Here is an 18,545-nt window from a genome sequence, read left to right as displayed (position 1 = left end):
TAATTAAGCCTGTCATTAATACCTCACAGAAATGCAAATCTGTATCTTTTCCCAGGAGTTCTTTTAAACGAGGATGAATGCCCTCTTCAGGGGCGTATTCTCATAGGGCTAGAATTAAGAAATTAAGCTTTCCAAAGAAGAAAGAGGATGTTAGAGAATCTTTCTTTTGTTAATTTCACTGTGCAAGTTGTTCTCGAAGTACATGCAGAAGGCTTTACACTTATCCCACGTTTTAGGAATGACTTTGCTTAAGTAAAATGAGATACCCCTCATGGCCACCTTACTCTGCTCTGCATCTCTGCAGGGGACTAGGCCTTACAGGGTATTTGGGCCACTACCTGTCCAGGGCTGGGGAAGATTGAAACCACATGGAGGAAATGTGGAAATATGAGCTCGTGCAGGTGTGTAAGGAGGGGACCTCTCATCCATTTCTTGTTCACCTGCCTGTCACTCATGTTTTTCCTTTTTAGTAACTTTAACAGGCTTGCCAAAGCCCTTTCTGTTGCCTCCGGAGAGAGGCTACCTACCTCCCCTTGGCAGTGAGGGTCTCTGTAATGTGGTTTCTGTCTGACCTCTAGGTCCTTATCTTCCACTTTTCCTTTCAGCTTTGGTCTAATTCAGCCCCTCACTAACCCCATAGGGACCCCATACACTCCTGCCTCAGTGCCTTTGGTTGTGCTGTTCCCTCTTCCTTGATGCCTGGATCCTTCAATATCGAGTTCAAAAGCTGATATCTTCACAACCTTCCCTGACCCCTCCCCCTCTTCCATCCTCTAAAATATCATAGCGCTATATACGGACCTCCTTTATGCCACCAACCATGTTCTACCTTTAATAATAAAATTAATACTAACAATAAACAACAACAGCTAGCCATCATTCAACACTTCAGTGTGTCAGGCACTGTTACAGTCAACGAAAAGTAGTAGATTCTTCATTTATTTATTTATTTTCTTTCAAGTATTTGTTTTTAGGGTTGTTTTTGTTTTTTAACATCTTTATTGGAGTATAATTGCTTTACAATGGTGTGTCAGTTTCTGCTTTATAACAAAGTGAATCAGTTATACGTATACACATGTCCCCATATCTCTTCCCTGTTGCACCTCCCTCCCTCCCACCCTCCCTATCCCACCCCTCTAGGTGGTCACAAAGCACCGAGCTGACCTCCCTGTGCTATGCGGCTGCTTCCCACTATCTATCTATCTGTTTTACATTTGGTAGTGTATATATGTCCATACCACTCTCTCACTTTGTCCTGGCTTACCCTTCCCCCTCCCCGTATCATCAAGTCCATTCTCTAGTAGGTCTGTGTCTTTATTCCTGTCTTCTTCATGACCATTTTTTTTTTTTTTAGTTTCCATGTATATGTATTAGCATACGGTATTTGTTTTTCTCTTTCTGACTTACTTCACTCTGTATGACAGACTCTAGGTCCATCCACCTCACTACAAATAACTCAATTTCGTTTCCTTTTATGGCTGAGTAATATTCCATTGTATATATGTGCCACATCTTCTTTATCCATTCATCTGTCGATGGGCACTTAGGTTGCTTCCATGTCCTGGCTATTGTAAATAGAGCTGCAATGAACATTTTGGTACATGACTCCTTTTGAATTATGGTTTTCTCAAAGTAGTAGATGATTTAATAATCAAAATAACCTTACTAGGGACTTATTTTGCTTCTGGCCATAATGGAATTGAAGCATCAAATTATCCCCTCACCTAAAACAAAACAAAACAAAAACAATGAACAAAATGTATGAAATAATGTGTTTTTTAAAACACTGGACAACAGTCAAAAGTGATCCCTGAGAAGCAGGGAACAAATGAGTTGAGCCCTGTGACTGTCCTGGGTACGGCCCTGAAAGAACTTCCAGGCCATGGCACAGGGGAAGGAAACCAGGCAGAACCTGGTGGACTCCTCGAGTGAAGAAGACAAAGCTAGGAATTCAGAGAAGCTAAGTCATGTGCATGACTAAATAAACATAACACCCGGCTAAATAAACATCATTAATGCTTAAATTTAAGATAGAAAAATTGATTTCTGTGCCTGGAAAGACATTGCCACCCACCCCATCATCTAGATAATGAAAGTGCAAAAATATCAAACAAATTTAGAGTACTGGCTCTGGAGCCTGTGCCTTTCGCCATGCTGCCTACTTCCCTCCTCAGTTCTGAGCTCTTTCAGGATTAGATACCTGTCTAGTGACGCACCCGTCCCCATTCCCGGGTGCGTCACACATTCCTTTATATTATACATATTTGGTGCTCATTAAATTTTTTTGGATGGATGCACAAAGGTGTAAATATATTTTCTGTTTGTGAACTTACTGTGAAAAAAATAACGGTGGGAAAAAAGAGTTTGCTGGAAGACTGTTAGGATCTGTAAAGCACTTCAGAGACTCAGTTTCCAAGTGTCCCCACGAGGAAGCAATCAGACCCTGCTCTTGGGGCCCCATTCTCACAGGGCATCGCCCAGTCTTGCAAGGACATTGGACCACCTCTACGAGCTGTGCAGGCTCCTCCATACACGCTGAGTACAGCTGCTGGCCCTCGAAGAAAGCCCACCTGGAAGGCGCAGGCCAGTGATCCGTAATTACCGTGGAAACAGATCGCCGGACTGTCACAAGTGGCTGTCACCTGGCGCTCCAAACTAGGGAAAGACTGGGGTCTGGTAGCATCCTTTTGATAACAAGACTTCATGTTTCCTTTCAAGCAGGGAAATGAAGTGTCTTCTTCCAGAGAAGCTGTTTTCATGCCGTAGTCCTGTGTGTTATTGCCTCTGATCCCTGTTGCTAGTGGGCTGCTTTGTGACCCAAATATGCTGGTCCCCACAGCGTGTCTTTGAAGAACTGGTTTCACTTGTTGTCCTTCCTTCTCCATGGCCTGTGGTAAGCACCACCTCTCCAAGAAGCCTTTGCAGGTCCCCCAGCAGAGTTTTCTTTTCCAGACAATAATACCCAAAGTGGGCTATTTGCTTCTTTGGGGCACTTTTACCTCCTTCCTGCAGCAGAGTTTTTCCTGAAGGACAGATCACACAGGTGAAATCTGATCTCTTTAAACTGGGATTTGCCTTCCTCTGAAGGACACACAATGGGCACAGGAAAATTGCACGGCCATGGGAGAACCCGGGCCACCATCTTCTGCTAGCCTCTATGCCGTGTAAATATTTTCCCTTGTGCCAGCTACTTTATAACCTCTGAATATAAACATACAAATCTTAAAAATAGGTTATGTAGCAGGATACAAAATTCCACAAGCTTTTTATTTTCCATTTTTTTTATTGTGGTAAAATACACGTAACATGCAACGTACCACCTTAACCATTTTTTCAGTATCCAGTTCAGTGGCATTAAGTACATTCACGTTGTATACAGCTGTCACCACCATCCATCGCCAGAACTTTTCATCTTCCCAAACTGACACTCTGTCCCCACGAAGCACTAACTCCCACCCCCTCCTCTCCCCAGCCCTTGGCAACCACCATCCTACTTTCTGACTCTATGAATTTGACTACTCTAGGAAACTCATATAAGTGGAATCATACGGGATTTGTCCTTTCGTGACTGGTTGATTTCTCTCGGCATAATGTCATCCATGTTGTAGCATGTGCTAGAATTTCCTTCCTTTTTAAGGCTACATAATATTCCACTGTATAGATAGACCCCATTTTGTTTATCCGTACATCTGTTGAGGGGTCCTTGGGTTGCTTTGACTTTGGCTATTGTGAATATATTCCACAAACCTTTAAAGATGAAATGAAAGGCTTCATCGAGATATGATGCTTGTGTAGGCTACTTTTGGGGTTGTACTTTAGCTTCCTGTGCAGGGGAGAGGGGTGCACACTTACAGGGACCTGCCTATAGGGGCTCGGGTGGTGAAATCAGAGAAGCAGTAGACTATGTTGTTCCCTGTAGCAAGTTTCCTAGAGAAAGTGTAAGAGGTAGTGATAGCAGAGAAAAAATGTAGAGAAGCTGGAATGAACTACTTAGTTGAGTGAACGAGTATAATGAACGGATTCTCTCATCTAGAGGCTGCTGGGCCCCTCGGGTGTCGGGCCCTCCCCTGGAAGAGCTCTGTCCTGGTGGGGTAAACAGTGTGGTGCCAGCTGGGGAGAGGAGCTTGAGAGACAAAAGAAACACAAAGAGGGCGACAGATGTGCAGAGTGAGGGTGCTTCAAAGTGGCTCCTTGGGAACCAGAGACGCAAAGGACAAGTAGGAGATTTTCAGGAGGACAAAGATGAGGGATGTTTGAATCATAGCGAAGAGCTCGGATGATAGACACAAAGAGCAGGGTGTGCAAGGCCCTGAACTGTCAGGAGTAATGGAAGTCCCACGTGTGTGGGTGGACGTGGCGGAACAGACCAGACCTTTCCAGCTGTACCTTAGCTGGGATCGGGGAGCGGAGGGCTTTAGGGGCTGTGTTAGGAAGGCTGAATTTTCATCCTTTAAGATGGGAGGCTTGAAGGATTTTGCCCGGGAGAGCAACACAGTTCGATTTACCTCCGAGAGTGATAAATGTGGAATGAACAGCTGGACTCTGAAAGCCCCGCAGCGTCTTTATAAGCAGAGAGGCCCTTGCTGTCTTAAACTGCGCACTGAGATTCCAACGCTGCTGCCTTGAGACCTTCTTCAGAATCCCGAATCGATGACCGGCTGCCTGCCTGCACGAATATAAATACACCGTGCTTTTGTAAGCCGAGTGCTCTGTCCTCCGCCGTCCCTCCACTTACCGCTCTCTGCTTCTCTGGCTGGCCCCTCCCAGGTCCGAGGAGAGTTGCTTCGCGAGAGGGTACAGCAGCTGGAGGCCCAGGAGGGACGCTTTGCCGAGTCCCTCGTCTCCCTGCAGTTCCAGAAGGCGGCCAGGATGGCCAAGACCCTGTGGGCGTACACTGCCCTCCTGACCATCCAGGACCTGCTCCTGGAGGAGCTGAGTGCGTCAGAGACCCTGACCAAGTCAGCCTGCACGCAGATCCTGGAGTCGCACAGCCCGGTGAGTGACAGACCTGGGAAGGAAGGCGCGGAGGCCGCACCACATACCTTGGTGTTTCGTTCTGGGGGCCACCTCCACTTCTCCCACCATTAGGCGGGTGGTCCACTGTCCTGTGTCCACTGCAGCGTCCTGGAGAGGGTTGAGTGAGGAAACTTCCATGGGAGCATGGTGCACCCTTGCAGCCCAAGGCTGCTCTATTTCATTGCCTCCAGGGAAGCAAACCTTTTGAATTTTAACATTTTTAAAATCTGGGAAACTGGGATGCCTCTTGCAGCCAACAGCAGTATTGTATCTTTCATACTACTATGAAAAATAGCTGTGTAGCTTTCAATGAATGGCGCCTTAGATGCTGTGAAATAACGGATTATTTTTTATTTTCAAAATTCGAATTATTCCTACATGCTGCATTTTTTTCAAGGCGTGAGAGGTATACTCGTAAAACAAAAGCTACCGACGTAATGGTTTTGAGGACTAATTTTAGTCCCTGTATGTATAATTTTAGAATTTCATGTATTATTATAATAGCTACTTACAGTGAGGAAAGGGAACTCACATTTATCGAGTGTCACGTGTGTGGCAGGCAAGCACTAATGAGCTGTGAAATGGGTGTACTCTCATTTAAGCATTAACCATTCATTACTTAATTGTGCATCTTAAGATGATCATTTAAGCATGATTATTAATAAGTTGCGATTTTATGCTGCTTTGCAGTTACGCGCTTTGTCAAACATTATGCCAATTAATCATCGAACCATGCCATGAAGTCGGTACCTTTTCTGTGCTCAATTCTCAAGTAAAGAAATGAGATTCGGGCAGGTGGCAGGTCAAGTTCCTTCCGAGGTCCCAGAGCTAATGAGTGACAGGAGCCAGAAATGTATCCCTTTCTCACTTCAGACCCCTGGGTCATGTTCATGGACTAGTTGATCTTGCTAATGGGGGTTCCCGTCATTTCTTTACAGAAGTCATAAATAACATGAGACCCTGAAGAGTCCAAGCTGTTTTTGCAGCAAACATAGTGCACCCTGCACCGTGACGCCTGTTTGTAGGGATAGGAAAGAAGGGGAGGCTTTGCTGATATCCCAGCACAAAACATCCAAACGCTGGGTAAATAAAAATAAACATACTTTTTAATGCTTTGTGACTTTGCAAGAGAATGAGGAAAATCCCCAAGGGCTAAGGATAGCCTGGAGAAGCTGAACTCATAGAGGGAGATAGGAGCAAATCCAGAGGCTGAAATCTAGGGGCAAAGGGTGAAACCCAGAACGCCCAGGGATAGGGGATTAATTTGAAGGACTAGGAGATGGGGCTGTGGGATGTCCTGAGGAGACAGAATGCCCAGTGAGGAGGGAGGAGAAAGCCACCTGTGGTCAAAGCAGCCACCAGGGTAACCTGTCCATCTTCAGCCCTGCTGGTGGCAGGGGGTGGGGGGGGGAGGGGTGTGAGTCTCCTCTGAATTTGTCATCAAAGGCTTCTGCTAATGTGACATAGGAATCCAAAAATACTTTAGCCATTCAGTCGGGAAATCTCCAAGGTGATAAATTAAATTTAAATAGGTCCAGGTGGGATGCCTGCCCTGGTGCATGGCTAAAGCTAAGGCAGATCCTGTCCAGAGGAAAATATTCTCAATCCGGGCACCTCAGGATTTCTACAGATTAAGTTCAGCCAAATATGAGTTCTCAGTTAAAATTTAAAGAGTCACTGAACACATAAAGACGCAAGACAAGAGGACCTGTGTATAAGAGAAACAAAACACCAGCAGATTAAAATCCCCAGGGACTGTAGATGTCTGAATTATCAGTACAGAGTATAAAAGAATGATTTATGAAATTATTTAAAAAGTTAAAGATAATTCCAAAATGATTTAAAAGTTTCATTCACCCAGAGAACAGAGAGATTCTCAACTTGCATGTATGTAGTAAAAGACCCAAAACAACAAAAAGAAAAATTGACCAAACAGGGAGAAATTGATAGATCTCTCATCATGGTGGGAACTTTCAGCGCACCTCCTTCTGTGGTTGATCGTTGATCAAATGAAACACCAGTGAAGATACAGATGAACTGAATCACACATTTAACAACCTGTATTTAATGTACACATGCAAAATCTCACAGCTAACGGTTAACGAACATACGTTTTTCTTCAGCATGTATTAGAACAGTTAAAAAGTAATTGACCATGCATTACTCTGTTGACCACCTTTTTGAAAAAGGGCAATTAAGTTTAAATCCGTTTTTTTAAGAGATTAAAACTTCCGTACTTTGGAAGTTTTAAACATACTTCTTAATAATTCATGGATCAAAGAAATCAAATTTTCAAAGAAATGGAAATTTTCAAATCAAAAGAATGGAAATTTTCAAATCAAAGAAATGGAAATTTTAAAATTCAAAGAACAGAAAAATAATGTAGATACGACGTTTCTAACTGCTTTTTTTTCTCTCTAAAAAAGCAGTTGTTAGAGAGAAATTTATGCCCTTAACTTATATTGAAAAAGAAGAAAGGCTCACAATTGAAATCATATAAAAAGTTAGTGGGGGGCTTCCCTGGTGGCACAGTGGTTGAGAGTCCGCCTGCCAATGCAGGGGACATGGGTCCGGGAAGATCCCACATGCCGTGGAATGGCTGGGCCCGTGAGCCATGGCCGCTGAGCCAGCGCATCCGGAGCCTGTGCTCCGCAACGGGAGAGGCCACAACAGTGAGAGGCCCGCGTACCACCAAAAAACAAAACAAAACAAAAACGTTAGGGGGATAACAACCACAAATGAACCTGTAGAAAGTAGAGGGAAGGAAGAGAGCATAAATAAAATTAAAAACAAAACTACAGTAGAGAGAATCAATAAAGTGAAATGTTGAATTTTTTGAGCAAAGTCTAATAAATATACAAATATCCAGAAAGACTGACCATTTAAAAAAGAGATAAGGGACAAGTAATATCAGAAGTATAAAATTCAACATAACAATAGATGCCCTAGAGTTTTAAAAAATAAGAGAATTCTGTGAACAATAAGTTTATGTAGATGACTTTAGACATTGCAATGAAACAGAAAATTTTCTGAAAAATTATAGATCACCAAAATTGGTTCAACTAGAAAAAAAACCTGTCTAGTTCTATTACCATGAAAGAAATTGATTCGGTAGTTTTGAAATCTTCTGACACACGTGCAAAGATATCTTACCTTGAGAGTTTTACAGGTGAGCTCCACCGAACCTTAAGGTAGCAAGTTTTTCCAATCTCATATAAGGATTATTTCTGATGTTAAAAAAAATAGGGAATATTCCTCATTTCATGAAGCTCAGATAACCTTGACACCAAAACCAGACATGGATAGTACGAGAAAGAACAATTACAGTTGTCTTACTTTGAGCATAGATGTACAATTCATAAACAAAATATTGACCTAATCCAGCCGTCTGTAAAAAGGATTTAATACAGCATGACCGGACTGAGTTTTTCTCAGGAATGTAAGGTTGGTTTAACATTAAAACATTCATGTACAAAATTCATTAGATTAACAAAGAAATGACTCCTATGATCATTTCAGTATATACAGAACAAGTATTTTATTGAATTCAGCACCCATTCAACTTAAGACTCCTTAGCAAATTAATAATAGGAGGAAATACCTGCAGGATGTTTACCCAAAACCCACAGTACGTATCGCTGCCGGGTGACTGGCATGGAGGTGGCCATTGCCAGGAATTATAGGTGAAGCAGGTGAGGTCTTCAGAGGAAGGGCAGGTCCGAGGTCATGTATCAAACAAATTAGGAACAAAATAAGACACTAGGAACCTCTGGCTTTCAGTTCCCCGTTCATCTCTTCATCATAAATGCTCTGAGAAGCACCTCAGTTAAGCCCTAAGACACCGAATGGCCCTTTCCACTTGCAACGACCCTCATTCCCATTAGTAATGGGCCGCACAACACTTACATTTTCAATTTTATCTTAAAGCCCTTTTGAGTAACATCAAAGCTTTCTTATTCTCAAGCGTGTTTAGAACAGAAGAGTTAATGTGTCCTGAATTGGAAGCAACCGATAATAAATCAGAGGGTGCTGCGTTATTAAATTCCCGGTAAAGCGATGGTTACGATGCCGGGGTTTTTTTGGAGTGAAGATTTGCATTTGGAGGGAAGACAAACCTGTCATTTTGCTCCTGGTATTAGACTTTCATTCTGCGATCTGATCATTCTGGGAAAACCACTTTCCCATTGGGAACGGGCTTTTAAGCTGTTTCACATTCAGGAGGATTTTAAAAAGCATGAAATGAAATGCTTTGGAAGCAATGACTCCTAAGAGAACTATATCAAGTTCCCCTCACTTGATGAAAGATTTAGACTCATTTTGTGAAATTGGGACATAGGCAAAGGCATAACTGAATCATGGGCAAATTTAAATGGGATGGACTTACTCATACAGATAACGTGACCCCAGACTAACTGTACCTACTGTATTTGCATTTCAATTTCAGTGGCTGCGTATCCACTTTTCCAAGCCTGGACTGGACATCTTTCTCTTCTCCCCTCTGCCTTACTGCCCACTTGCTGCCGGTCACCGAGTCTGTCGATCCTGCCTGAATTTTCTCACTTCTGACCTTTGCCGTCCAGCTTCACTCTTCAGACAAATCTGAAAACCAAAAATCACACCAAGAGTAGCTTGCACTCATTGAGCTCTCGTTAAGCCCAAGGCATCGTGTTACGTGTGCAAACTTTCTGTCAACCCCGGGATGATTTTATTCCCATTCTACAGATGGAGTTGAGGCTTAGGACGGTTAACGCATTTCACCAGGGTCCCACAGCTGGAAAGCAGAGCCCACACCTCCTGCCTGCAAAGCCTGGCTCCTGTCCTGACATTGATTTCCACCCGCCTTCCTCTTTCCCTCTGCAGTCTCCTCCACACTGTAGCCAGAGGAGCCTTTCTGAAAAATAAAAATGATCAGTGACAGCCCCATTCCCAGCTCCCTATTTTAATATTTATCCTCTACCCCTCCCTCCCTCGGACTCCGAGTTTTAGCCCCTGGACCTTCTTGCAGCTTCCTGAACACTTGAGACACATTCAGGCCTCCATTCCTTGGAAGGACCTCTGCCTAGAATGCTTCTGCTGCCCACGTGCAAACTCCTCGCCATATTCTTAGACAAGCCGAATGTTGCCTCCTCTGTGAAGCCATCCATGATTCCCTTGGACAGAGTTGGTCTCTCCCAGCTCTGTACTCAAATAACTCTCCATCGCGATTCCCAGAGACGGGCTGTTACCTGTCACTGTTACTGTGTTTGAACAACTGTCTCCCACGCTAAACCGTGAGTTTCCAGAGTCTAGGGGCCACGTCTCATTCACCCCAGCATCCCTCGTGCCCAATAAAAGGCCTGGAACTGTCTCTCTGTCTGCCTGTCTGTCTGTCTTCATCATCATCATCATCATTTGTCCATCTGTCCAACCATCCATTCATTCAAAAGATCCTACATAATGCTTTCCAGAGACAATAGAAGCGAGAGATGGGGCCCAGAGTCAGAGAAATTAAAATCACTCCTCTCTTGGGTTCTTGGGACTTCAGGAGATTTCCTTACGCCGTCTGCGCCTGAGCTACCTTATAGATAAAATGGGACTACCTTGTGCTGTTTTGTGAAGATTAAATAAATTAATTCACGTAAAGATAGCGTGAGTCCAATCTAGCGCAAGGTGGGCGTTCGGTACGTGCTAATTGCTGTTATCATCACTAATAGTAAGACGGTGCTCATTACTGTGACTCCTTCCGCAAGCCAGGTGCCTGCTTCCTGCTGGGGAGAAGGATGAACAAGACAGTCCCAGAGTCCCTACCTGAGCATCTAAACTCTAGTGAAGAGAGTAGGCATTAAGGAAGACAGTTCTAGAACCGAATCTTGGATTCCAGTTGTGCTAAGTGGCAGGGGTTTGGAGGAGAACTGACCTCTGGGAGAACCTCCCATCAGCATCTTAGAACCTGCAGGATACCAGGTTCCCACCTTGTTTCCTGTTCCTAACCAGGGCTAACCCGGTCTCGGAAAACCAAAGCGTGACTCGCCAGCTCTCTGTGCTCTGCCTGTTTTGGGGACACTGGCAGGCGTGGGTCTGTCCTTTCCTTCCCCACACTGTGGGCTGGGGGCTGGCACCTCAGTGGAAGCCTGGTCCGTGACCAGGCTCTGGGCATGCTGACAGAACACGCTGTGGGAAACTCATTAGTGCTGTTGGAAATGCTGTGTTTGGTTATGTTTCCAATGTGGGACGCAGCAACGAGAAGGATGGTCATAATTGGAGATCTCAGTGTGATGGTAGCCCACGCTCAGAGCATTCCAAAGCTTCCACGGCCCTGATGGCACAACCCACGCGCTCTCCACACTACGACTTCAGTTTACCTCTCTGGCCATTTTCTCTTCTGCCTTGGTTTCTGAGCCTCTGGGGGACTTTGAGACCCTTCTGGGCATTTGATGCGAGCTTTGGCCCCTCTGCAGACAGGCAGATGGTTTTGCACAAAATTTGGGAGGACCAAGGGCCACCATCTCCTGATGACACCTAACCAAGGCCTCTTACGATTAAGCCCCATCCTCACTCCACCCCACATAGAACACTGGCCAGGTGGTGAATAATAGGTTCGGTGTGTCTGCATTTTACAAGGCTTGGGACCTTCCTGCCTACCCTCTCTTACCCATCTAAGCAGTCTCTGGACAGTCTCTTGTACCCAGATTCTCTGACTCTGGTGGCCTCAGAATGCAGATTTCTTCTGTTTGGCCAGTGAGAGACAGTATAGCCTGGGGGTTAAGGACACAAACCCTGGAGCCGGCTGGCCTGGCCCCGTATTCTGATTCTGCCACTTAAGAATTGCATGACCTGGAAAATTACTTTGTCTCCCTGCCTCAGTTGCATCATTTGTAAGAGGGAAAATAAGATATTCCTTACAGTTGTTATAAGGATTCAATGAGATGAATAAACACAGAGCACTTAGAGTGGGTCAGGCTTGACCTGCGTACTGTCAGTGTTAGGTGTTATCCATGGTTGCTGGTCCAGCACAGCTTTCGCCATGTAGAATACGTGCTGATAACCCATGTGTTTTAACTTCTTTTTTTTTTTTTTTTTTTTTTTTTCTGCTACGCGGGGCTCTCACTGTTGTGGCCTCTCCTGTTGCGGAGCACAGGCTCCGGGCGTGCAGGCCCAGCGGCCATGGCTCACGGGCCCAGCCGCTCCGGGGCATGCGGGATCCCCCCAGACCAGGGCATGAACCCGCGTCCCCCGCATCGGCAGGCGGACTCCCAACCACTGCGCCAACAGGGAAGCCCAACCCATGTGTTTTAGAAACAGGTGGGAGCTGCCAGGCAGCTGCTATGTGCTGCAGGTCGGGGGATGGAAATGCAGCCCTGCCCCCCAGGAGCTCACACTCTAGCAGAAGGTGGAGCATTGTCCTAATCTGCTCGTACTGCTGTATCCAAATACCATAGACTGCAGGGCTTAAATAACAAACATTTATTTTCTCACAGTTTTGGAGACTGGGAAGTCTAAGACCAAAGGGCCAGCTGATTCTGTTTCTGTTGAGAAGAATCCTTCCTGGCTTGCAGATGGCTGCCTTCTCACTGTGTCCTCACATGGCAGAGACAGGGAGCTCTGGTCTCTTCCTCGTTCTATAAGGGGACTAATCCCATCTTGGGGGCCCCATCCTTGTAACTTTATCTAAACCTAATTACCCCCAAAGGCCACACCTCCAAGCCCCATCCCACTGGGGATTAGGGATTCAGCATGTGGATTTTGAGGGACCACAAATATTCATTCAGTCTGTAATGGGAAAATACGAGGGATGGTGAGTGGACAGTTGAGGAGGGGGAGTCTGCATCTCCCAGGGGACTTAGGGAGCCATTAGTAAGTGCCTGACAATTAGCTTTTTTGATTGTAATATAAGTGCCTGACATTCAGCTTTTGATTGTCGAGGCATCCGTTTCAAAGACATCGTCTGAAAATAAACAGGTTGCCAACTAAACAACTAGATAAAAGTCAGGCTGCCCCACCCGTGAATTTCCCTTTTTTGGAAAGCTCTGGTTGACCTACATACCTGACCTCTTGAGTGACCCTGCTTTGCCCTCCCTGCACCTTAATTCCTGCCATTATGATTTAAGTTCACCAACAAAGAGTGAACCAGTGAAACACTAGGCACCCCGCCCTTGACCATCCAAAAGGCAGAGCCCCAGGGCCATGTTGTCTCTCTCTTTGTGACCCTGCTGTGTGGCCTGGGTGTGCCATGTACCCTCGAGGGCCTGTGAGTAATAAACCTTGTTTTTTCAAGGTCCTTGATGGTTGTTGTGAGGTTGAGTCTTGCAATCACAAGAACCACAAGGGCCGGTTCAACCTTGACATCAGCCCGTCAGGAAAATGCCTGTGGGCGCTGCCCCAGGGAGTGTGGACCCCCAGGCATCTCCAGCTAGTACCATCACAGTCCGCAGGCTGAGACCAACACAGAACAGAGCCCTTTCCTGAGGAGGTTCTTCTAAAGCCAGTCCTTGAAAGAAGACTCAAAGTTGGCCAGGCAAACAGGGAAAGGCCCTGCAGGTGGGTGTACAGTGTGTGCAAAGGCACGGAGGTGTGAGAGACCCAGATGCAGTCTCGTCATGCTGTTTGGCACGGCCAGATCCAGGAGGCAGCAAAAGGAGGTGGTGCTAGGCTTGCAGTGCCGTGCCAAGCAGGGCGGATTTTATCCTGCGGTCCACGTGCCTTGGGCTCATCACCTGCCCCTCTGTGTGCAGGAGCTCCAGGAGCTGGAGAGGAAGCTGGAGGACCAGCTGGCACGCCAGGAGGCGGCCCAGCTGCAGCGGGCCCTGGAGAGTCGGCAGCAGTGGGCAGGTGAGGGGCCTGGGCTTCTGCACGAGCCGGAGGAGGAGACAGATTCTGAAAGGCAGGTTTCGGCTGTCCTGCGACGGGCCCTGAGCAAGGGTCAGAAGTTACTGGAGCGTCACCAGCAGAGGTGAGCCAAGGGCCCAAGGGCAGTGTGTAGGCTCAGTCCCCGCAGGCCAGGGGGGCACCTGGCCTCTCAGACTCAGTGGGATAAGGCCCACCTGGGCTGTCGTGCTGCCATCTGAGAGGCCCTCCCAGCACTCAGGCATGAGCCGCTAACTTCGTAACAGGCTTCTTCCCTGACATCTTTTTATACTTCATTTTTTGAGTCTTTTAATATTTAATTTCTATTGAATATTTAATATTGAGGTTTTACTGAAGGTAATATTTTTCAGCTTTTTATTTTGAAATAATTATAGACTCACAAGAAGTTGAAAAAAACAGTGCAGAGGTTCCATGGCCCATCACCCAGCTTCCCCCAGTGGCAACATCTCACAGGATAACAACACATTATCCAGACCAGGAATTGACATTTGCACGATGCAGTGAATACAGGCCTTACTCAGGCCTCACCATAAACATAATATTTATATCCTGCTTTTGTAAAATTATAAAACAGACAGAACCCCCGATCTTCTTTTTTGTTGTTGTTTTTTGCATTCTTTTTCGATTAATTAAACAATTAGCCTTTGCCCATGGCATTAAGAACTGTTGAAAAAAATATTTTTTCCCTTACAGAGTCTAGGTATTTTATTTTATTTTTGAGTTACAATTAACATACAAGATTATATTAGTTTCAGGTGTACAACATAGTGATTCAATATTTTTATACATTATGAAATGATCACTGCAGTAAAACCAGTTACCATCCATCACCATACAAAGTTGTTACAGTATTACTGACTATATTCCCTATGTGTATATTATATCCCCATAACTTATTTATTTTATAGTTGGAAGTTTGTATCTCTTAATCCCCTTCACCTATTTTGACTCTCCTCCCACCCCCCCTACTCCCCAACCCAACCCAGCAACCACCAGTTTGTTCTCTGTATCCATGAGTCTGTTTCTGTCTTGTTTGTTCGTTTGTTTTGTTTTTTACATTCCATATATATAAGTGAAACCATACGGTATTTGTTTGTCTCTGTCTGACTTATTTCACCTAGCATAATACCCTCCAGGTCTATCCATGTTGCTCCAAATGCAAGATTTCATCCTTTTTTTTACAGCTGAATAATATTCCATTGTGTATATATACCACATCTTCTTTGTCCATTCATCTATGGATGGACACTTAGGTTGCTTCCATATCTTAGCCATTGTAAATAGTGTTGCAGTGAACATAGAGGTACATATATCTTCTGGAAAACATAATTTTTAACAGCTTCATAATTTTCTATTGTGAATATAATGTTGACATGTGAAGGACAGGGTGAAAACTATACATACAGCATGATTTCATTTTTGAAAACATACACACAAATTAACTGAATAGGCCAAATTGTAATAGATGTGATTTCTGTGTGGTGAGATTACAGGTTATTTTAATGTATTTGATTACGCTTTTCTGTGTAAACACAACAGCAAAGTGCAGTTCTGTTTTCCATTGAAATAATTGCATAAAAGACCGAATCTGTTTGATCAGAGGAGAATGCTCAGAGATGTTGACTTTATTTAGACTTGATTTAGGATTTTAGTAACGTACTCCATGCTTCATGGTGGAAAATGCTGATGATCAAGCTTTCGGTATGAAGTGTACCTGCAGATTGGGTTTGGATTGTATTAACCAGCAGGAATGCAGGATGGATAACCCAAGATGCCAACTTTGATTGGCTGAGGGATAGGCTGGGAGGACCTCCTTGTGGGGAAGTCAAGAAGCCTGATAGAGACCTCGTGTGATAAGGTGCCACCCAGCCTCTGTGGTCAGAGTCAGGTCCGTTCTTGGGAGATGGTTCTGGGCCCGCTTCAACACAAGGTCACATGGTAATTGAAGACTCCAGATCTTGGTGTTCTTGAGCACAAGCATGAACTAATACTGAGAGTTTTCAACTTAGGATCACGGTTGGAGGTCAGAGGGAACGAAAAGTGCCCACCGGACTGAGCAGACATCTTGAGACCGAAAAACAAGGCAGGCAGCTCCATATAACCAATGGATCTGTTTATCTAGGGTAACATACTCACAAGGTGGGATCAAGCAGACAATAATCCAGAAGGCTTCACAGCTGCATTCTGCACCACCAAGGGGCCATTGGGACAACTTTATAGCTAACCTAAGGTATGGGGATAGGTCCTTGGAAATAGGATGTGCATTCCTAAGTGAAGATTTATGAACGGGTAACTAGTCTCGTGGGTGCCAGGAATACTTCAGGGAAGGTTTTCATCCTTGTCTGGGGACTAACAAAGCATAGAGGCTACCTGGTCCTAATGATTATTAAACAATATCTATTAATTACAAAGCCCTTGATGACAGAGAAGTGATTCACTGCACAGTCCTAGGTGGGTCAGCAGAAGGACAGGAGAGACTGTAAGGGCCCAAGATGGCATCAGTTATGCTGATAGCCATGCAGATCACAGATTGCCCTGCAAAGCCACAGAAAATTCTCCATATGGCTCCCACAAAACTTCTTGCTTCGAGGAGCTCTCCATCCTGGTGAGCCCTCCCTGATACATTATTTGCAAGGTAATCTAGCTAAAAACCAGCAAACTTCTTCTGGCCACCTCTTTGGATAGATTTTTTTTTTTAAATCATGTTAATTAGATTTGTGATCCCTTGTTATTTAAATAACTAGGATTTAAATAACCAGCTTTGTAACAAAACCGGACTCATATAGATTTTGTTTTCACTCTAGTTTGAGAGAGGAGCAAGAGAACAGTGTCATGCTTGAAGATTTACTGGAGAATATGGAGACGGACACCTTTGTGACCCTGTATAGCCAGGTGAGAACAAGTTTGCCATGTCCTGGGTCCATCCCTTGCCAGCTCGTCACTTCACCCTTTTCTCAGAGTCCACGTTTCCTCACCCTCAGGATGGGGATGATAACACGAACCTTGGGAGCTGCCAAGCAGATCTGTGAAAACCCCTGGCCCAGGGCCAGCACAGAGAGGACATTTGATCGGGGGTCACGGCAGCAGCAATGACAATAGTAATCATTGCCCTGGTCAGTTTCTGTAATTAGACAGGCACCCAGACCTCCTTCTTCTCAGTCTTAAGTAACTTTAATATATACATTTAATATATCCACTTTTCAAATAGAGGAACCATGCCCAGATTGGTGGCATGAGGGCTCCAGGGCTCACTGCCGCTCCTTGGAGCTCAGGATTCAGCCTGGGGTAGGTGACTGCACGGTGTGCTCTTTCTGCTCAGTTTCCCTGCAGAGCACGTGATGCCCCTGGCCTGGGTCTCTGGAGGAACTGAGCTATCTCCACACTCACTCTGATTGCCCACCCCCACCTTGCTTCTTTGTAACTAAGAGAATTGACAGATGGCCAAAGTGTCACATGTGGAATTTCATCCAGATTCATTTCTGATTTGTTGGCTCTTTTAAACTGTGAATTCTGCTGAAGAATTGGCCCTATGGTCAGGGGGTGGTTTTTCTCTGCCCCCAACCCTGTGCCTTGTAGAGTCCCCTCAGCAAAGTCTACTCAACTGATTTGTTTCTTTTCCGGCCCCTGTGTATTAGTGAGGATTTTTCAGAGAAACAGAACCACAAAGACTTGGGGGGGAGAGAAGGAGAGAGAGACTTACTTTAAGGAATTAGCTCATGTGATTATGGAGACTGGCAAGTCCAAATAGGCTGGCAGGATAGACCACCAGGCTGGAGACCCAGGGAAGAGCTGCTGTTAACAGTTCAAGTCCAAAGGCCCACTACTGGCAGAATTCACTGTGGCTCAGAGGTCAGTCTTTTTTCTGTTTGGGCCTTCACCTGCTTAGATGGGGCCCACCCACATCAAAGCAATCTGCTTTAAGTTCACTGACTTAAATGTTAATCTCATCCAAAAGCTCCTTCAAAGAAATATCCAGAATGATGTTTGTCCAAATATCTTGACACTGTGGCCCAGACAAGATGACCTGTAAAGTTAACCATCACTCCCCGTTTAGAGGACTCCTGTATTTCACCTGTTTCTTCTCTGTACCAGGCGAGATGATAACGAGGGAACCCCAGGTCTCCCTCCCTGTCTCCCTGTTCTTCCTCCTACTCTTTCTAATTACTCCTCCTCCCCTCCTCCTCTTCCTCCTTCTCCTCCTTTTTCTTCTTCTTTCTCTTGTGATCTCTCTGTCTCTGTCTCTCTCTCTCTCTTCTGTTTTATTTCCTCATGGTTACACTGCCTTAGGGACAGCATAGTTTGAATTCCCAAATTTGCATGAAGGATAGTTTCCACACGAGCACCCATGTTTTCATGTTTATGCAACTTTGCCAACTCCTCCTTTTTTGCATGTTTATGACAATATCAAAATAACACTCTCGAAGGCCTGCTCTGTGCTAGACACATCACACATCATCCCAGCTCATGCTCACCATTGCTCTGGGGACCCTGGCAGTGGGAAGAGCCTCCCCAGGGCACTGCTGCAAATCCATCAGCCCTTCTGTGATGGTGATGGTACAAACAGCAGCTGATATCAGCCCAGCGTTGAGGAGAGGCATGGAGAGGATCATCACCTGACAGATGAAGAAACTGAGGGTCAGAGAGGTGATGTGACTTAGCCAGGGTCCCATAGCCAGTCAGTGGGG

General features: G+C 45.2%; 1 protein-coding gene across 1 annotated transcript in view; it reads left to right on the top strand.

Annotated features, from left to right (window-relative positions):
- The window catches only part of EVC2 (EvC ciliary complex subunit 2), a 144,545-nt gene that overhangs the window by 113,743 nt on the left and 12,257 nt on the right, over nt 1–18,545 (top strand). Inside the window, exons 17-19 of the mRNA XM_024741863.1 lie at nt 4,768–4,995; nt 13,728–13,945; nt 16,665–16,752. Coding sequence (XP_024597631.1) covers nt 4,768–4,995; nt 13,728–13,945; nt 16,665–16,752 — 534 coding nt within the window. The remainder of the gene's footprint in view (nt 1–4,767; nt 4,996–13,727; nt 13,946–16,664; nt 16,753–18,545) is intronic.

Source organism: Neophocaena asiaeorientalis, unplaced genomic scaffold, assembly GCF_003031525.2.
Source record: "Neophocaena asiaeorientalis asiaeorientalis breed wild unplaced genomic scaffold, Neophocaena_asiaeorientalis_V1.1 scaffold218, whole genome shotgun sequence".
NCBI classification, from domain to species: Eukaryota; Metazoa; Chordata; class Mammalia; order Artiodactyla; family Phocoenidae; genus Neophocaena; species Neophocaena asiaeorientalis.
This window is presented reverse-complemented; position numbering and strand designations above follow the sequence as displayed.